Source organism: Nicotiana tabacum, chromosome 12 (genome assembly GCF_000715075.1).
Source record: "Nicotiana tabacum cultivar K326 chromosome 12, ASM71507v2, whole genome shotgun sequence".
Taxonomy (NCBI): Eukaryota; Viridiplantae; Streptophyta; class Magnoliopsida; order Solanales; family Solanaceae; genus Nicotiana; species Nicotiana tabacum.
In genome coordinates, this window is record NC_134091.1 from 118264536 (window position 1) to 118281968 (window position 17433).

General features: G+C 38.3%; 1 protein-coding gene across 1 annotated transcript; it reads left to right on the plus strand.

Annotated features, from left to right (window-relative positions):
- Positions 1-29: 29 nt before the first annotated feature.
- On the plus strand, positions 30-15266 carry LOC107802770 (protein SHORT ROOT IN SALT MEDIUM 1). The gene is made up of 21 exons (XM_075226901.1): positions 30-320; positions 1711-1911; positions 2784-3113; positions 3714-3814; positions 4064-4768; positions 4871-4910; positions 5473-5565; positions 5638-5693; positions 6000-6117; positions 6989-7200; positions 7275-7338; positions 9785-9958; positions 11544-11571; positions 11678-12771; positions 12873-12947; positions 13111-13185; positions 13277-13624; positions 14407-14571; positions 14659-14700; positions 14857-14919; positions 14997-15266. The coding sequence occupies exons 1-21, from the start codon at positions 249-251 to the stop codon at positions 15081-15083; spliced, it is 4143 nt and encodes a 1380-aa protein (XP_075083002.1). The 5' UTR covers positions 30-248; the 3' UTR covers positions 15084-15266.
- The last annotated feature ends 2167 nt before the right edge of the window (positions 15267-17433 follow it).

The window sequence follows — 17433 nt, forward strand, 5'->3', positions numbered from 1 at the left end:
TATCTCTTCTAAATTTTCATCCCAAAAATAAATAGCATTAGGGCTTTGCTTGCCGTGGCCCCTCTAATTCTCTTTTCCCCAAACTTTTCACAGTAAAGAAATCTTCAAATTCCACCACTCTCCGCCGCAACGCCGCGGCGTTCTCTTTTCAAGAATAGCTCAGTTATATAATGTTTGGAGTCGTTCGATAGTTGTTTTAGTTTGTTTCATTTTGTTGTTAGGGTTTTGGTGTGTGTATTAGTCCAAAGATGTATCCTTCTCGAGGAACTAATGCCTATGGCCAACAAACGTACTCTTCGCAATCAAGCTACGGCCAAAGTGTGAGTATTTGCCTCTCTCTTTGTTTTGTTATTTTGGTACCTTCTTTTTATATAATTGAAATTTATTCAATCAATCAGTTATGCAACTTATTCCAACTGTACTTTAATTTAAAAGGCCAATTGGAGTTTGTCTAAATTAAAATATAAGTTTAATCTTATGTAGGTAAATACTTACCCGCGCATGGTGTTTACACCAAACCAAATTAAAGATATCTACTGCTAACCCTCCATAAAAAGTGATATATGTAATCTTGAATATGAGGCAAGTTACCTGTTACAAAAGGTAAAGGTGACCTTACATATTTGTTAAACTCTCAGGGGTCGTTTGGTATGAGATGAACCATTCTTGATATATTACCAATCAAAAAAAGAAGAAGATAGTATATGTTGTCTAAATGTCACACTTGTCCATACCATACAAGTCCCTAAATAAACTAAAAGGACTTGTCGCATAATCTTAATGTGAGTGTAACAACAATAATTATACCTTAATCCCAGCTAGTTGCCGTCGCCAATATGGATCCTTTCATTTTGTTGTGCTATGACTTAGCTATATCAACATTGAGATTGTACTTGTGAAACACAAATGCTGGAGCGGTGTTGTTAAAGGCTCGCCTAAACTGCTTAAGCCCGGAAGCTTGGTGAAGTCCAAGTCATGTGCTTTGCCTCTAGTGTAGGTGTCAAGGTGCTAAGGCGTGTGCGCCTTCACCAATAGGTTATGTCTTTAAGGGCGCAACAGTATACATATAGCTTAATTATAGTTTTATTGTTGTGTCCAAAAAAATATTTTTTTGTGTTATAGTTACATTTTCTTGCATTACATTTCTATTTGTTTCCCTTTATTGGCGCTCTTCTTTGCTAAGCCTAATTTTTAATTGCGCTTAAACTTCCAACTGATTTTGGCACTTTTTATACGCTTTTCGCTTTTGACTACTCTGTAATGGAGCAATTGTTCACCGCATTGGACAAACTCTGTAGCATCAACGCAAAAGAAGTAAAAAGGGCTGCTCCGTGATTGTGTTTTAGATGAGATTTTAACAGTAAAAACTCTTTAACTCTTAAATAATAATAGTGTCTTATAAAATGAGAAAAATGAGTTAGACGAAGTAGTATTAAGCATGCAAATACTGAACGTGAGTCACATTGTAGTTAGGCAATGTAACGACTTGCAAACGCAGGTCGCAGGCAATTATAAAGATTCTCAGCTGTAGTATCTTGTGTCATGAACCAGCTTATATTCACGGGCAGCTTTTTCCATAAACCAATGGTGCATAAATTTATTGTAAAGTAGCTCTTACTAAACATTTATGATTGTCAAAACTATTCAATTCTATAGTTTTCTGTACTACATTCATGCTTATAAAATTGTTCATTTTCTCTGTTCATCTAGTTGGGACATGGTTACTCCGGAAGTTCTGCTGGAGGGCCTGAGAGGCCCTCTCAACTACCCACAGGTTCACGACATTCGTCAATGTTAGGAACCCCTCAAGATGCAGAAATGAGTGCTTACAGAGATCACAGTCATCATCCATCAACAGTGCCTAATTATGGTGGGCAATATAGCTCTGTGTATGGTTCCACTGCTCAGCAGGTCAGCAGATCTCTCACTGTATATATTCTATTTGCATGTCAATTGTATGTTATCTATTGCCTGAGACGTCTGGGGAATGAAATATTTCCATTAGCGGCGCAAATACTAAATAATGCTCCAGGTGTTATATATAAATGCTGGTGACATTTTGTTTCCTGTGATGTGGACTTGGTGTGAGACTAATTCTTCTATCATCACGAGAGAAGAAAAACCTGTTCTTGTGTATTGTATTTATACAACTCTAACCTGCCTTCAAGTGTAAATTTTATCTAGTTTCTTGTTAAATTGTTTGAACAGGCATAATATGTCGGTTGCTCCTTTTTTAACTTCCGATAATGTAATTGCATAGATGGTAAATTGGCACAGACATACAGTAGTGGTAAAGTAGCTTAATTTTCTGCCCTTTTCACAAAATTGGATTTTGTTGTATAGATATATCAGTTAGTTATCATGCCAAAAAATGAGATATTTTGTTCTACATTATTGCCCTGTTGCAAATAATGTCACCTTTGAACACGTAGCTGCTTTCCTTGCATGATTGTTGCCAAACAAATTGGTGCATGTGCATATTGATTTTGGGATAGCCTTAGCTGCAAAGTCCATAGACTTGACTGTCTCACAGACTTATTTCACAAGTGGGATAATATTGACAAGATTTTCTAGAGCTAGCTTTCTTCCTTTTCCACCAATTTAAGGATTGTGGGTTTATAATGCTTCCACCGCCGTCTGATTTGTCATTTGTTATGGCTTTGCGTTCTATGTTTTTGTGTGTGTCTTTTTTGAGTGTTTCAATTAGCGTTTTATATTGTCAATCGTATAATTTTCTGACATGGGTATAAAAACTTAACTATCTCCAAATCTTTCATGTGCAGATGTCCACAGTTGGTGGAAAAGTTTCTGGATCATCAGCTTTGGAAAGTCGCAGCGGTTTTAGTGTGGATTCACCTAAGTTCACGGCAAGTGACTACGTTTCATTATCCAGCCATGGATATGGTCATAAGGCTGAACAACAATATGGTCATAAAGCTGAACAACAATATGGTCATAAAGCTGAACAACAATATTCCGATAGAGTTTCTGATTATCCAACCCTTGATAGACACCAATATGCTGAACGACATAGCTCTTATGCTGGGAGAGATCTGACAAGCGAGCAAGCCAGTCGATATCCTGATTCAATTTCTTTTGCTCATAAGCATCAGGTGCTGTATTTGGACTATGCCCCTAGTATATGTTTTAGGAATTCTTTGGACCATTACCACCACCCTGGACACACCATGCGCACCTGCACATGAGAGCTCAATGCTCATGATGGTAGTAATTATGATTGTGAAACTTTTGAATGGGAGTTGGAAAGTTTGAGTTACCCAAACTCTTATTACTGCATTTCCTTAGAGATTGACTAAAACAGAATACGAAGGAGCTGGATCAGATAGAAGTTTATAGTCAATCCTGCACAAGATAATCCCCTTTAGCATAGAATAAAAAAGGGTTTGAGGGTAGAAATATGTGTAGTAATTGGAATGTATAAAAGTGGGTAGTTTAGTTTAAGGATGGTAAATGTAGGAGAAGTAGTAGAATGTAATAAAATTTGGGTTGGTTTGAATCTTTCAGTAAAACTTCCCTTTTTTGTAAACTAGGTTGATTTTTTGGGGAGGTCAAAAGGAAAACTTGTGAGTAATATTGCTTGTTGTCATTGTTTAGGCATAATGCACTTGCCAATATCCCAGTTACATAATTTACTACTTTTTGTAACCTTCTTTACTTTCTTTTATGTCTTCTATTTTTCTCCCTACCGTTAGGCTGAAAGATACGAGCACGTGGATCAAGCATCTATAATAAGACAAGAGCAAATACTGAAGTCTCAGGCATTGCAATCCGCTTCAATTGATGGAGGATCTAGGTATGTACTCTAGTTCTTATCTCAAAATTGTGTGACGTAGTTGCAAAATGCTCTTTTGAACCATCTGATGCTTTTGTTTAGTTGCACTTGCATTTCCCCTTACATTATCTGTGTCTATTCCTTGCTCTAACATGTATATAGGAGTGTGATACATCTTGTGAGTGATGGCATATATCTGTGCACATCCTGTTAGCTTCTTTCATGGAGCTATATGTTCTATTGAACTGAGTAGCAACAAATTTCTGGCAGACAAGTCGAATATCTTGCAGCAAGGAGTGCTGCTGTTCGTCATGCAGCCCAAGATCCTATATCTTATAGTGGCAGAATGGACTCAGATCCTCACACTTTTTCAACGTTACCTGGATCATTACTTCCTGGGCAACATGCTCCTTCAATCCTAGGGGCGGCACCACAAAGAGCTGTTGAGGATGTCATGTGTGTTCAGAGTTCTACAAATCCAGGTTATGGAGTGAGCTTGCCTCCAGGTAGAGACTATGGGATAGGGAAGGGGCTGCATGCAACTTCCATCGAGTCTGACTATCCTGGCAGCACGTTGGCACGTTCTGGCCTCTCAAGGTTAGATGATTATAAGGATGACAGGATTGTCTACTCTCGGGAGCTTGAGCGAAGGGAGAAAGATCGGCACTCTTCGCGTGAGAGAGAGAAAGATAGAGAAAGGGCGAAAGATCGAGAAAGAGAACACGAACGAGATCGAGAGAGGGAACGAGATCGAGAGCGGGAAAGGGAACGAGAACGACAACGACAAAGAGAGCGTGATCGTGAACGTGCTTTGGAACGTAAGGAGAAGGAAAAAGATCATGAGCGCAAACGTGGAGCTGAAATAAAGCATGACCGAACTCCTCCCAGGACTTCTAGGGATCGACGAGGACCCTCTTTGGCCAAGGAAAGTAGATCTTCACGACGAGAATCTCCACGTCCTGAAGCTTTGCATAGGTGGAATTTTTATTTGGTTTTGTCCATCTATGGTTGTGTGTGTTTAGCAGCTGCTATATATTGTAGCATTCATAACTAACTTGGTGTTCTATCATGCTGAAGGCGTCATTCACCGATTAAAAGGAGAGAGTATTTCTGCAAGGTAAAACAAGAGCTTAGTGCTTGAATCATTTTTATCCTCCTTAAGTGGTTCTGCTTTCCATTTGGGAATGAAGTGTAATGAGGACCTCTAAGTACTTTAAACTTCTTGATCACCTTATTTCATGGACAGAGACTTATCAAGCTACTCATTTCTAAACTCATCCTTATTCCCTGCCTAACACTATTGGCTTTCTCAATTATCTTGTCTTGCAATATGCTTTTATTTTGAACCATTGCCAGTGTCAGATAAATTTGTCCCTCCTTTTCCTTTGTCTTCTTGCCAGTCCCCTATACTCTCTTTCATCTTTCCCTCTGGATGTTACTGTTCGTGATGCTCAAGACATGTAGTTTCTACAAGGAATGTGGCACTCTTTCTGTTCCTTCGTTTGTTTGCTCTTCCTTTTCTGTATCATCAGAACTTTTGATGGGTATCCTTTTCGGGAGGATAGTGGTCTCGCCTTCATTTGAATTCTTGATGTTTGTAGACTTGAAAGAGTGCTTCAATTATTTAGCAAGCGTATCTAATGATTTCAATTCTTATGCATTTATTGTTGTTTTTGCAGGTTTATTCAACCAATTTGGTTGAAATTGAGAGGGATTATCTGTCACTGGATAGGCGATATCCAAGGCTTTTCATATCTCCAGAATGCTCGAAGGTTTGCCTTTTCTTTCATTCGGCTAATTTACGTGAGATATCTTATGTAACATTGCATTTTCTTTTGTTGTAGGTGGTTGTGAATTGGCCAAAAGGGAATCTTAAGCTTTCTCTGCATACTCCTGTCAGGTGATTAGTCATGATACCCTTCCTTTTTGATGTTCATTTTTTATATTTTATTTCTATTATTTTGCACGATAGACTTCCATTCGGCAGTGGAATACCCGGTTTGCAAACATTTACAAAGTCTCTCAATTGTTTTTGAAATGATCTTTCCTTATGAGCCGCAGCTCTAACAGATGTTTTCTCTACACCCAAATCCCCGCGCGCTCAATCTAGTGTAGTTAATTTTTAGGTTGATGTGTAGTTTTTATTCTTTGAAATCTGTAAGTTGATGGCTGGTATGACACTATCATCCTTTTCATGATGGAACAGTTTTGAGCATGATTTTGTTGAAGGAGATGCTGCAACTGCGCTGAAGCGGCTGTCATCGAAACCGTTTGCTGGTGAACCTGAAAAATCAGAACATGGGAGGACTATATGGAATGCAAAGGTTTCTTTGAAGGAATATAAATTGTTTTAGAACCTTTCCTGTCTAACTGTGCTCTGAGAATTCTTAAGTTAGCATTTGCTCGAGATGTTATCATGATATTTTAAGTGGTAGTCAGATATAAGAACGAGGAGAATAATGGTGCGGAATTCTTTTGGTGTTTCAAAAGTTTGTCGTCAAAGCAGATGTGCCTTCTTTTTCTTGCATTCATTTTAGAACTTTGCTGATGAGAATCATGATGAAGTGGTGATCATTTCTAGTTCATGATGGTTATATATCAATCTGTCTGTACTCCTTAGTTTTGTGGCATCTTTGAGTGTAAATTGGAGGCTTAATGATGGATTTTAATTGGGGGAAAATGTGATAATTGCTTAAGGTCCTTATAATTTTTTTATATAGGTGATGATTGCACTAAACATACTTGCTCCTTTTTGTTGCTAGTATTGATGCATTTGTACCAGCTTTGTTCAACTTGACTAGATTGAAAAGCAATAGACCTCACAAAGAGAAACCTCTGCCCTGATTTTCTACTCTACTGCTGCCTTCTATGTTCTATATGCTATATGTTCAAAGATGACAAGCTAGCTAGTTATATAATTTTCAGTGTTATAGAGGAAGCACAGTATTTGGATTTATCGGAAACAACATCTTCCTTCATGGTAGGGGTAAGGCTGCGTACCCACTACCCTCTCCGAGCCCCACTTGTGAGATTATACTTGGCCGTTGTTGTTGTTGTAGAGGAAACACAGTATTTATGCATCGGTATCATTTGTCCTGTTAATGACATGTACCTTGTTATCCCAATTCACTCTCTCTACACTGTGTTGTGCTAATATATTTCTGAAAGTTGTCATTTTTGTTTTCTGATATATAGATGATTTTGATGAGTGGGCTCAGCAAAAATTCTCTGGAAGAGTTGTCATCCGATCGAAACTATGATGACCGGATACCTCATATTTGCAACATGCTTAGGTTTGCCATTCTTAAACTGGAAAACTCTTTAATGGCTATAGGGGGCCAGTGGGATAGTGTTGATGGTGGGGATCCATCACTTGATGACTCCTCTTTGATTCAGACAGCTCTTAGGTTTGTCAATTACATTCCTCTAATATTGTTTTACAGTTTATTTTGAACCCTACTGATATAGCTCTTGCTATTAGACATGCAAAGGACATAACTCATCTTGATTTGAAAAACTGCCAGCAGTGGAACCGTTTCCTTGAGGTAATATCCGCCTATGTGGGTCTCTCTGTCCTCTGTTTATTCTACTTTAAATGTCTCTTTAAATGTCTAAAGTAGATTCTCCTTTTGTTTTTGTTAGATAGTTATGTGTAAATAGTCCTAGTCCCATATGTAGTAGGAGTGGAATATGTCCTAGTCCCATATGTAGTAGGAGTAGAATATGTCCTAGTCCTATATGTAGTAGGAGTAGAATATGTATTATATATAGGGCTTATTGTATCATTGTTAATAAATAGATTTTTCTACCGTGCATTCTCATATGGTATCAGAGCTTCAGTGAGAAAATTATCGTTGTGCATCATTCCAGCGACTTTCCGGGAAGAAAGATCTATCGCCGTGCAATTTTCTGACAACTTCGTCTTGTTCCGAGAGTTCATCACTGCTATAGTGGTACTGTGCATATACTAGTACCACCATCAGATCCGAAACCCTTGTGCGACCAAACCCCACAAATCCCAGTCCCATCAGAACAGAAAAGTCAGTCACTGTGCGTCTTTCCGGTTGACGACTCAAGATTGATTTGCGTTATCTCCTTATCGGTAAGTGTTGTGCGGAAACCAACACTACCATCTTGTTCGGAAAAGTCAGGCGACAAAACCCCAATCAATCGCTCCCGCAGAAAGTCCCTCACGCGCCTCCAGAACTAGGGCTCCGGGCGAGCGCGTCTGACACGCGCCGGTGCGTGGAGCACTTTCCCGCCAGAATTTTCAAAAATTTCTTTAGGACAGTTGTTTCATGTGGTGATTCTGAGTCCACCAGTACAGTTTCTTACAGATTTCGAGAATTTTGGAATTTTCCGGTGAGCTACAGTAACTTTGACGGCGCGTGTGAGCCATTCATGCCGCTTTTTGACCATTTTTTGATAAAACTTCTTCAGGACAACTTACTCGTCCAGTGATTCCGAGCCTACCCAATACCCATATAAATTACATAAAGTTTTGACAACTTTTATTTTTTCCGGTGATTTCCAGAAATGTTTCTGATTTCTAGTGGTGTTTTAGAACCTATTTTGTAGTGTGAAATTCGGCTTAGTCTCACTATTTTCAAATTTTTCCGGCGACTTTTTGGCCAACTTCTATTTATCAGCAACCACTTGATTTTGTTGCTCGGGGGAGTCTAGTGGCCTTGTATGATCTGCTTGCAGATATTTTCACCAAGTCCCTCATTGGTCCTCGTATTAGTTACATATCTAACAAGCTTGGTACATATGATTTGTATGCAACGGCTTGAGGGGGAGTGCTAGATAGTTATGTGTAAATAATCCTAGTCCCACATGTAGTAGGAGTAGAATATGTATTATATATAGGGCTCATTGTATCATTGTTAATAAATAGATTTTTCTCCCGTGCATTCTCACAATTTTCTCTTAAATGTTAACTTTATTAATGTCTATCACATGAACTCTGAATAGTGAAAGAGTAAATAAATCATCCGCTTAATGCTTTAAGCGTTATGGACAGATGGTTGGCATATTGCTCCTCCTTTCCTTCATGTGTCACCATCTTGCTGAGCCCTTTTGTTTTATTTGGAAATTGTCTTGGTCCTCTTGGATGAGGGGGCTTCAAGAACTCCTTCCTAGCAAAATTCTTGTAGAAATGCCTTGCTAATAACCTCCAGGAGATTCTAGGATACTTGGCTTCCAGATAGTCAAAAAAGACAACTGAAAATAACCAATTGTTTCATGTCCAGTTTGTCCATAACAGTCACCCCCTATCCCTATCCTTTCAATGACACTTACAAAATTGGCCTGCGGGACTGAATCTAATCTGGATCTCATTACTTTAACTCCTTGAAAGTCTGTTAGCCCACGTGGTCACGTTCCTAAGTAGATTTACATTTTTGGGACCTCAAATCAATCATGTTGAAGATGTATCCCTCGAGGACGGTAATACAATGAATGGCTCACATTGGCAGCATTCATGTTAACTTGTCAGGAGCTTTTTAGCTAGTTGAAGTGGTTTTGTTTGCAGAATAATAATGAGAGTGAGGGTTGTCATTTTCCTTGGAGTTGAATGAAGCACAGGTCCTCAAACATGTATATATTTACTTCTTAAAGATATTTGCTCACCATCTTACCTACGTGCTGACAAGGAAATGCTGTTTTCTAATGAAAGCTACAGTAATTCTGGGTATTTTTTCCAAGGATGTCCAATGCCTGAAAGTCTTTTTCAGCTGCTTGTCAACTTTAAGTTTTGTTGTATTTTTTGTTAATCAGCATCCCTTTTCCCCTTCTGCAGTCCATATACTGAGATGGACCATATTATAAAAAATGTTTAAAAGGCTCCTTAGCTTCTTTGCCAAAAAATCATAGTTAGTGAACTCAATCCAATAAATAGTTTTATGATCTGGACCATCACAGAATCTTAGAAACTGTTCAGAATAATATTTACATGATTTTGAAGATAATTTATTTTATGATGTTTGGCAGATACACTATGAAAGAGTTGGAAAGGATGGGTTGTTCAGTCATAAAGAAGTCACTGTTTACTTCGTTCCGGACTTATCTGAATGCCTCCCTTCATTAGAATCATGGCGTGAGCTCTGGTTTACTCAAAAAAAGGCTATTGCTGAGAGAGAGAAGGAACTTGCTTTGAGGAAAGAGGTCTGCTTTCTTAGACTAGAACATCTCTTGTATCTTCTACAAAATTTGTCTTTTTTATGTTTGACAAATCTCTTCTATCTTTTTTCTCTTATTAAGAAGGTAAGTTATTGCTTTATAAACTGACGCCAAGCTGGTGCAGTCGTGTTTGCCTTACAAAAAGGAAGAAGTTAGTTATTTTACTGCACATGTAACGAATTGAGAAGATCTATCAGTTATCTCTGTCATTTGCATCCAATAACTTACACCATAAACTAGACATTAAATAACTTGATCCTCATTACACTCCTTCCTTCCTTCAAAGATCTTTTGCTGCAGAATGGTATACCGGAGTGCTCTTTGTTGAGTCCTCTGTGCCAGTGGAAGAGTAAATTTTTTGTAGTTTCTGGCATGCACTGCCCATCTCCCATAGGTTTAAGTACGCGCGCAATAACTGGAAGGGGACTTTGCAGTGGATGAAGAGATGTCTAGCATATTCCTTATAAATTTAGAAAAAACAAAGTAGAGAGAGATGGCTATTTATGGCATCTGTGTGTAGTGGTACACTCTTTGTGCCATTGACCAAACATTGCACTTATTGAGATGCTTTATGCTCTCAAATCCGCTTCCAATGCAACATTCTTCAATCTGCTGCTCCCAGCTAAAGCCGTATAAGACCTCACAGTAAACAGTAAACACACACTTGCTCTGAGCTTTCTCTATTATAGTGTTTTGTTGTGGTTGTAGCCTTTGGTTATGTATATAGCAGCTGTAGGAAATTACTAATATTTCCAACTACCAGTCATTGTGGCTTCTTAATAGGGGATTGCAGCCTTGTGATTCCAGCAATCACTGTATAGATGATTGGGTTGCTTTCATAGAGAACCATATTTTGGTGTAGGGTCTCTTAACTTTTTGGTATACTGCTCTACATGTTTTCCCCAACGTTAATAAAATGTTTACCTTATAAAAAAAAATGATTCCAGCTATCAGTCACAGCTACATTTTGATTGCTAGAAGAAATATATAATCTGGGGAACTTATCTCTCAGAGGTTTATGTCCCAGCCAAGTGTCCTGCCAAAAAGTGTTGTTCTGCCTCTCCGAATGCCGATGCTGATATAATTAGAGTACATGCTCCATGGGGTTCTTATATGCTTCTTCCAGTTTCCCACACTATAAGAGCATGCTGGAGGTTTATATTCCAGAATGCCAATCGCTTTTTGTTACCTGTCTCCACATAGCCTTCAAAACTTGGGGATGATGGGCCCGCCACTCTACCCTTCTCCACTTAAATACCAGAGTTAGTTCGCTTGTTCCTGGGCTCGAACTTGTGACCTAAGACACAAGTCCCTCTACCTTTGCCAATTGAGCTAGCCCTTGGGGGCAAAAAAAATTAAAAAAACAAAACACGCACACATATATATCAATCATAATGTAAGGAAATATTGTTTGATTCCTAATATAGCAATAACCATTTCTTTTGGGACAGAGAGTAGCATTTTAGTTTCTAGTTTACTTTTATCTTTTTGTTCCTTTTCATTTACTTTAGACACAGGTGGTACATTTATAGTTTTGCTTGCTGACGGTTAAATTATTTGTTTGATCTAGAAATCTGGAGAGAAGGAAAGTCAGAAAGGTAAGATATCTGAACTTTTGGTGCATCAATTTTTTTTACCTGAGAATCTATTCTGGCTCATTTATCCTTTTTGGAACTCAACAACTGATGTCTCAGCATTTTGCAGATGCTAAGCGGGGTCCCAAGTCGGGAAAAAACTCTGCATCTGGACAGTCTGCAGAAGCAAGCAAGAAGGAGAATGATGGCAAACTAAAAGAGAATACAGCTGATAAAGATGGGTCTAAGAAAAAAGGTGGAGAGAGTAAACAAGCTCTTGAAAAGGAGGGGAATGATATTCCTGAACTTACAGCAGTAAGTGCCGCTACTGAGACTGATGGTAGTGCAAAGTCAGTTAAGAAGAAAGTTATAAAAAGAATTGTTAAACAGAAGACCTCCAATAAGAAAGATGACTTGGAGACCACACAGAAAGTGAACGATAAGGTGGATGGTAAAGAAACTGGGGATGGAAGTTCGAGCGTAGAGATTGCTTCTACCCAGGTTGGAGCATCTGCTAATCCTCCAGTTAAAACTTTTATAAGGAAGAGAATTATTAAGAAGGTTCCCGTGGGGAAAACTCCAAAAGATGATGGATCAAACCCTCCCGATGTGAAAACTGTCAAGGAGGCAGAATCTTCCGAAGATAAGGGGAATAGTAAAACTGATGGTAATAGTAGTGCTGTCAAGCAGGATGCTGTTGTGAAGAAAACAGTTAAGAGGAAAATAATTAAGAGGGTTCCCAAACGAAAAGCAGCATCTACAGAGTCCAACAATGGGGTCAGTGGTGTTGATAGTATCAAAGATGATGTGAAAGAGAAGAAGTCAGTTCAAGCTGAAAGTGAGGTGCAAAATGTGGGTGATAATAATGTAGAAAATACAGAGAATGTGAATGTGGTCAAACAAGAACAGAAGGTTAGCCCTAAAACTAAATCAAAAGTAGCTGAGGTGAAGCAAGAAACAAAAGAAGAAAAAAGGACTGAGGAGTTAAATCTTGCTGGGTCCAAGAAAGAATCAGAAGCAGACAAGAATAAAAGTTCTCTGAATGATGACCATCCAAAGCTAAAAGGAAAGGTGGACTCCAAAGAACGAACAGAAAAGAAGGATCAGGATGGAAAAAACCTTTCGAAGAGCAAATCGACAAAAGAGATCAAAGAAAAGAGAAGTGAAGATCCTCCTCGGCACCCTGGATTTTTTCTTCAAACAAAAGGGAGCAAGGATATGAAGGTAGGTTGAATCAGAATCACTTAACTCTTCCTGTTAGAAGAAATGCTTTATCCTATTGTTTGTATGGAAATAACTATATTGTTGTGCATCATTGGCTACAGTTGCGATCGCTGTCTCTTTCGTTGGATTCTTTGTTGGATTATAGTGATAAGGATATTGCAGAGTCAAGATTTGAGGTATACCCTTAGCGTATAAAGCGACCATGTCTGTACTTTTTGCTGGATATCACAAACTTGTCATATGATTTGGTGAATACTAAATTATCATCCATGAATTGATTACTGTACTTTTGGTTCAATTGGATGTTATCGCGTTCACCTTTGCTGATTCCTTTTGCAGCTTTCACTCGTCGCGGAATCCCTCTATGAAATGTTTTATTATGAAATGGCTTCTCGTCTCTTACCCTTTCTTCAGGTTTGTGCCAGTCATATAATTCAGTTAGTGCCTTGAGATCTATTGCTAGGTTGTTATCTAACCCTTATCCTTTATGTTATTTTTATGATAGAAATTGCGCTCTAAGTTTTTGATCAAGCGAAACCAGCAGAAAAGACGGAGAGAAGAATCATCCAAGAAGAAAAGTGAGGAAAAATCAGCCAAGCGTGCAAAGATAGATGAGTCCATGGAGGATGCCAAGTCTACTAAAAGTGAATCACATGGCAAACATGATCAAGAGGATGAGAAATCACTTGTCAAGGAAGAGGCGACCTCCCTAAGCAATCCTGAAGAGGCGATGATTTCAGGTGAAGAAGCGAATGATGGCTCTGAGATGGATGAAGATCCAGAGGAAGATCCAGAGGAAGAATCAGAAATGCCAGACACAAGCCCTCAGGATGGCCAGGCTGAGGAGGCAAAGGTTCTGTCTTAGCTTGCTACCACTTTCACAATTTCTTTTATGTTTTGTTCTCTGTGTACTTGATATGTGTAGAATCTGCTGTCTGTTGATCTCATTTAGCGGGAACATTGTCAGTGAATAACGGTTGCAGTAGGTGTTTTAGTTTCTCATATATTTCAATCAAAATCTCATATCATTGACTACATTGGATATACCAAGAAACACTGCCCGCATCTATTTTCAACTAAATTTGGATCTTCTGGTACGACTAAGACTTAACAGAGGATTGGGGTAGTGTAATTTATGTAGAAGTTTTTTTGCCAACATAAGATATGTATTTTGTTTAAGCAAGTTATCTTGGGCATAATTATGTCTTCTAATAGAAAACTTATGTTAGGTATAATACCTTAATGCTCCATTTGGAGTGACATTTGAAATCAATGCTTGGACAAGCAAATAGATTCCAAGTTCTCACGGCGATCATTCTCACATAAGTGTTAAATATCCACTTATTGAGACAGAGTGTAACTGTTTGGACATGGAATACTGTTGATCTTTGGTGAATGTTAACTTTTTTTAGTAAGCTTATTGGTGAACATCGATTATGTTATTTGAAATTGTAGTGCCAAATTTGTGAGTAGGCAACAATATGTTTGTTCACTTGGGGATTGTTTCGAGGTGGATGACAATAATTTGAAATTTTGAACTGATGGATTGGGTAGTTGGGTTTGCAGCACAGGTGTGCAGATGAGGAAACTAAATGTCATGTACATTACTGTAATCTTGGATGTTTCTGATTGTAGGAAAATGCTGAGGAAATGCAAAGTGATGCTGATACCGGAGATGAACTGCCTGGAAGTGGCAAGGATGAAGGAGCTTCTGAGAAAAAGCCAAATCTTAAATCAGGCAGCAAAGAAGAGAAAAATACTAGAACTACTCAGGGTGAGGTTAACAAAGAACTGTTGCAAGTAAGTTACTGGTTACTTTCTCGTAATTTCTTTTCACTGTTTTTATGTTCTCTGTATGATTTCTTGCATCTTCTTGCTCTGGAACAGGCTTTCAGGTTTTTTGACCGTAACCGGGCAGGATATGTTAGGGTAAGCCAACTAGCTTGTCCTTGCCCCCCCCCCCCCCCCCCTCTCTCTCTCTCTCTCTCTCTCTCTCTCTCTCTCTCTCTCTCTCTCTCTCTCTCTCTCTCTCTCTCTCTCTCTCTCTCGTTGCCTAGGAAACTCAATCAAGTATGCCTTTCTCAGGTTGAAGATTTGAGATTAATCATCCACAACTTGGGGAAATTCCTTTCTCACAGGGATGTCAAGGTTGGTTTATTTTGTATATTCATAGTACCTTTACGTGGTTACTTTGCACATTTGCTGACAGTAACACATGTTGCCAGGAACTCGTGCAAAGTGCACTTTTGGAGAGCAACACTGGGAGAGATGACCGAATTCTGTACCCCAAGTTGATCAACATGGACTTGTGAAGTTTATCGCAGGATTAGCTAGTGGGTTATTATCCTTCATTTATGAAATTCAGTGCTGCCTTTTAAATGATTTCTTTAATGGTGAACAAACTCTGCCTTAATATAGACTTGCATTAAGCGCATTGGATGGTTAATTAAATTTTTGGAACCAGACCAGTTATAAAATATTTAAAACTTGTGGGAGTATTTTTCTTAGGGGCCTATGGTCCTCAATTAGTGTAACAATTTGACTCTCCGATATGACAACTACGTATGTAGTGTTGTACGCCAGACAATGTGCTATGTTAGTATCAAGGGTAAAGTATTTACAGGTAACTGGTTCTTGGCTAAAGGGGTGCAGCCATCAGTTGCTGCACAAGGCACATAGTAGCAGTAGAATCTGTATGTGATAGTATTCCTCCACGAGGACATCACTCTTCTTTCCCTATTCCGAAGGGACATTCTCTTGGTCTTCAAAATGATTTTTTGGTTCTACGAGGGTGTTGGTGAAAGTGTAGAACTCTTCCGTTTCATGATCGAAGTTTAGGACAAGTGGAAACACCTAAAATGTGAATGAGGCATTCAAATCCCAAAAAGGTCCAGGTTTCAATCGTACAATAGGGGAGCCTAACCGCCGGGAATAGTGTACGAGTATGACTTCAAAGTTATTGCTTCTAAATCAAGGAGTAAATGCCCTCTAAGTCGTACAGAGTTAAAACTGGTGCTACTATGCTTGTTTGGCCCTAATCCTTACTATGTTGAGATAGATTATACTTCTGGTTGATACCTCGGGGTCGCAAATGGGCAGGTCAGGTCGAATTTGGGCGGGTTGAAAATGACCCAAGTTATATTTAAATATGAATAGAAAATGGGTTAACCGGAGATAATATAGATATTCATGGCTTCTTGAAATTAGGGGTGTTCATAAAAATTTGAAAAATCGAACTAAACCAAAAATCGAACGAAACCGATCAAAAAAATTGATACTTTTTAGGTTTGGTTTGGTTTTGAATTTTAAAACCGATCAAATTTGATTTGTTTTTGGTTTTAAAAAAAAAATAACCGGAAAAAATCGAACCAAACTGACTATAGAAATAGCTATTTAAATTTATTATTTCACCTATATGTATATTTTTATATAAAGTTTCTAAAATTTTAGGGTGAATTCAAAAATATCAGATTTACACGTGGTAATTGAAAAATAGTCACATTCAAAAGTAATCGAAATTTAGTCATTTTTTATGTAAAGATAAATCTGAATGAAAACATTGTTCAAAATCCGAAAAATATTCCAGCATAATATAATGTAGTTCGAATTTTTTACATGTGAACTTTCAGCATAATATACTGGAAGTTCATACACAGGTGCTCCAATCTCTAGTATATTATGCTGGAACTTTCCGTGTGCTAGAGTTCCAGCATAATATGCTAGAAGTTCATGCACAGGTGCACCAATCTCCAGTACATTATGATGAAACTTTCCGTGTGCTGGAGTTCCAGCATAATATGCTAGAAGTTCATACACACGTGCCATACACACGTGCACCAATCTCCAGTATATTATGATGGAATTTTCTATGTTGCCGCAAAATAGTGGCTATTTTTTAATGACTTTGCAAATGCTGGCTATTTTTCAATTATCAGTCCGAAAACTGGCTAGCTCGTGCTATTTTCACAAAATTTTATGGTACATATTAGTCATTTGTATTTTTAGTCTAGTTCTTTGATATTATAATAATCTAATTCTTTGTCTTTACATTCTAGTTTGATTGGTAGTTTTCTTTTGCTAAGTATAAGAATTTATTTCATGTTAAAAATAATCGAATTTTAATTGAGTACTTAAATTATTCATTGAATATATCTTGATAAATGATAAAAGGGCAGTCCGGTGCACTAAGCTCCTGTTATGCGCGGGGTCCGGGGAATGGCCGGACCACAAGGGTCTATCGTACGCAGCCTTACCCTGTATTTCTGCAAGAGGCTGTTTCCACAGCTCGAACCCGTGACCTCCTGGTCACATGGCAGGAATTTTACTAGTTACGCCAAGGCTCCCCTTGGTAAATGATGGATTTCTCAAATAGCAATTAGTTTGATAGTGTTACATTGAAAATGTAGTCGCCGGAATATGTGTTTGGTAGTGTATGCCTCATATTTAAGAAAAAACCCGATAAATAACCGAAAAAACCGACAAAAATCGAATCGATAGTAGACTGACTTAATTGGTTTGGTTTGGTTTCAATATTTGAAAACCGACTTACTTGGTTTGGTTTCTTTTTAGGGAAAACCGATCCAAACCGAACCATGAACACCTAGTTGAATATGATCACTCTCAAATTTAAGGAACCCTCAATATGAGTTTTTGTAAATGTGA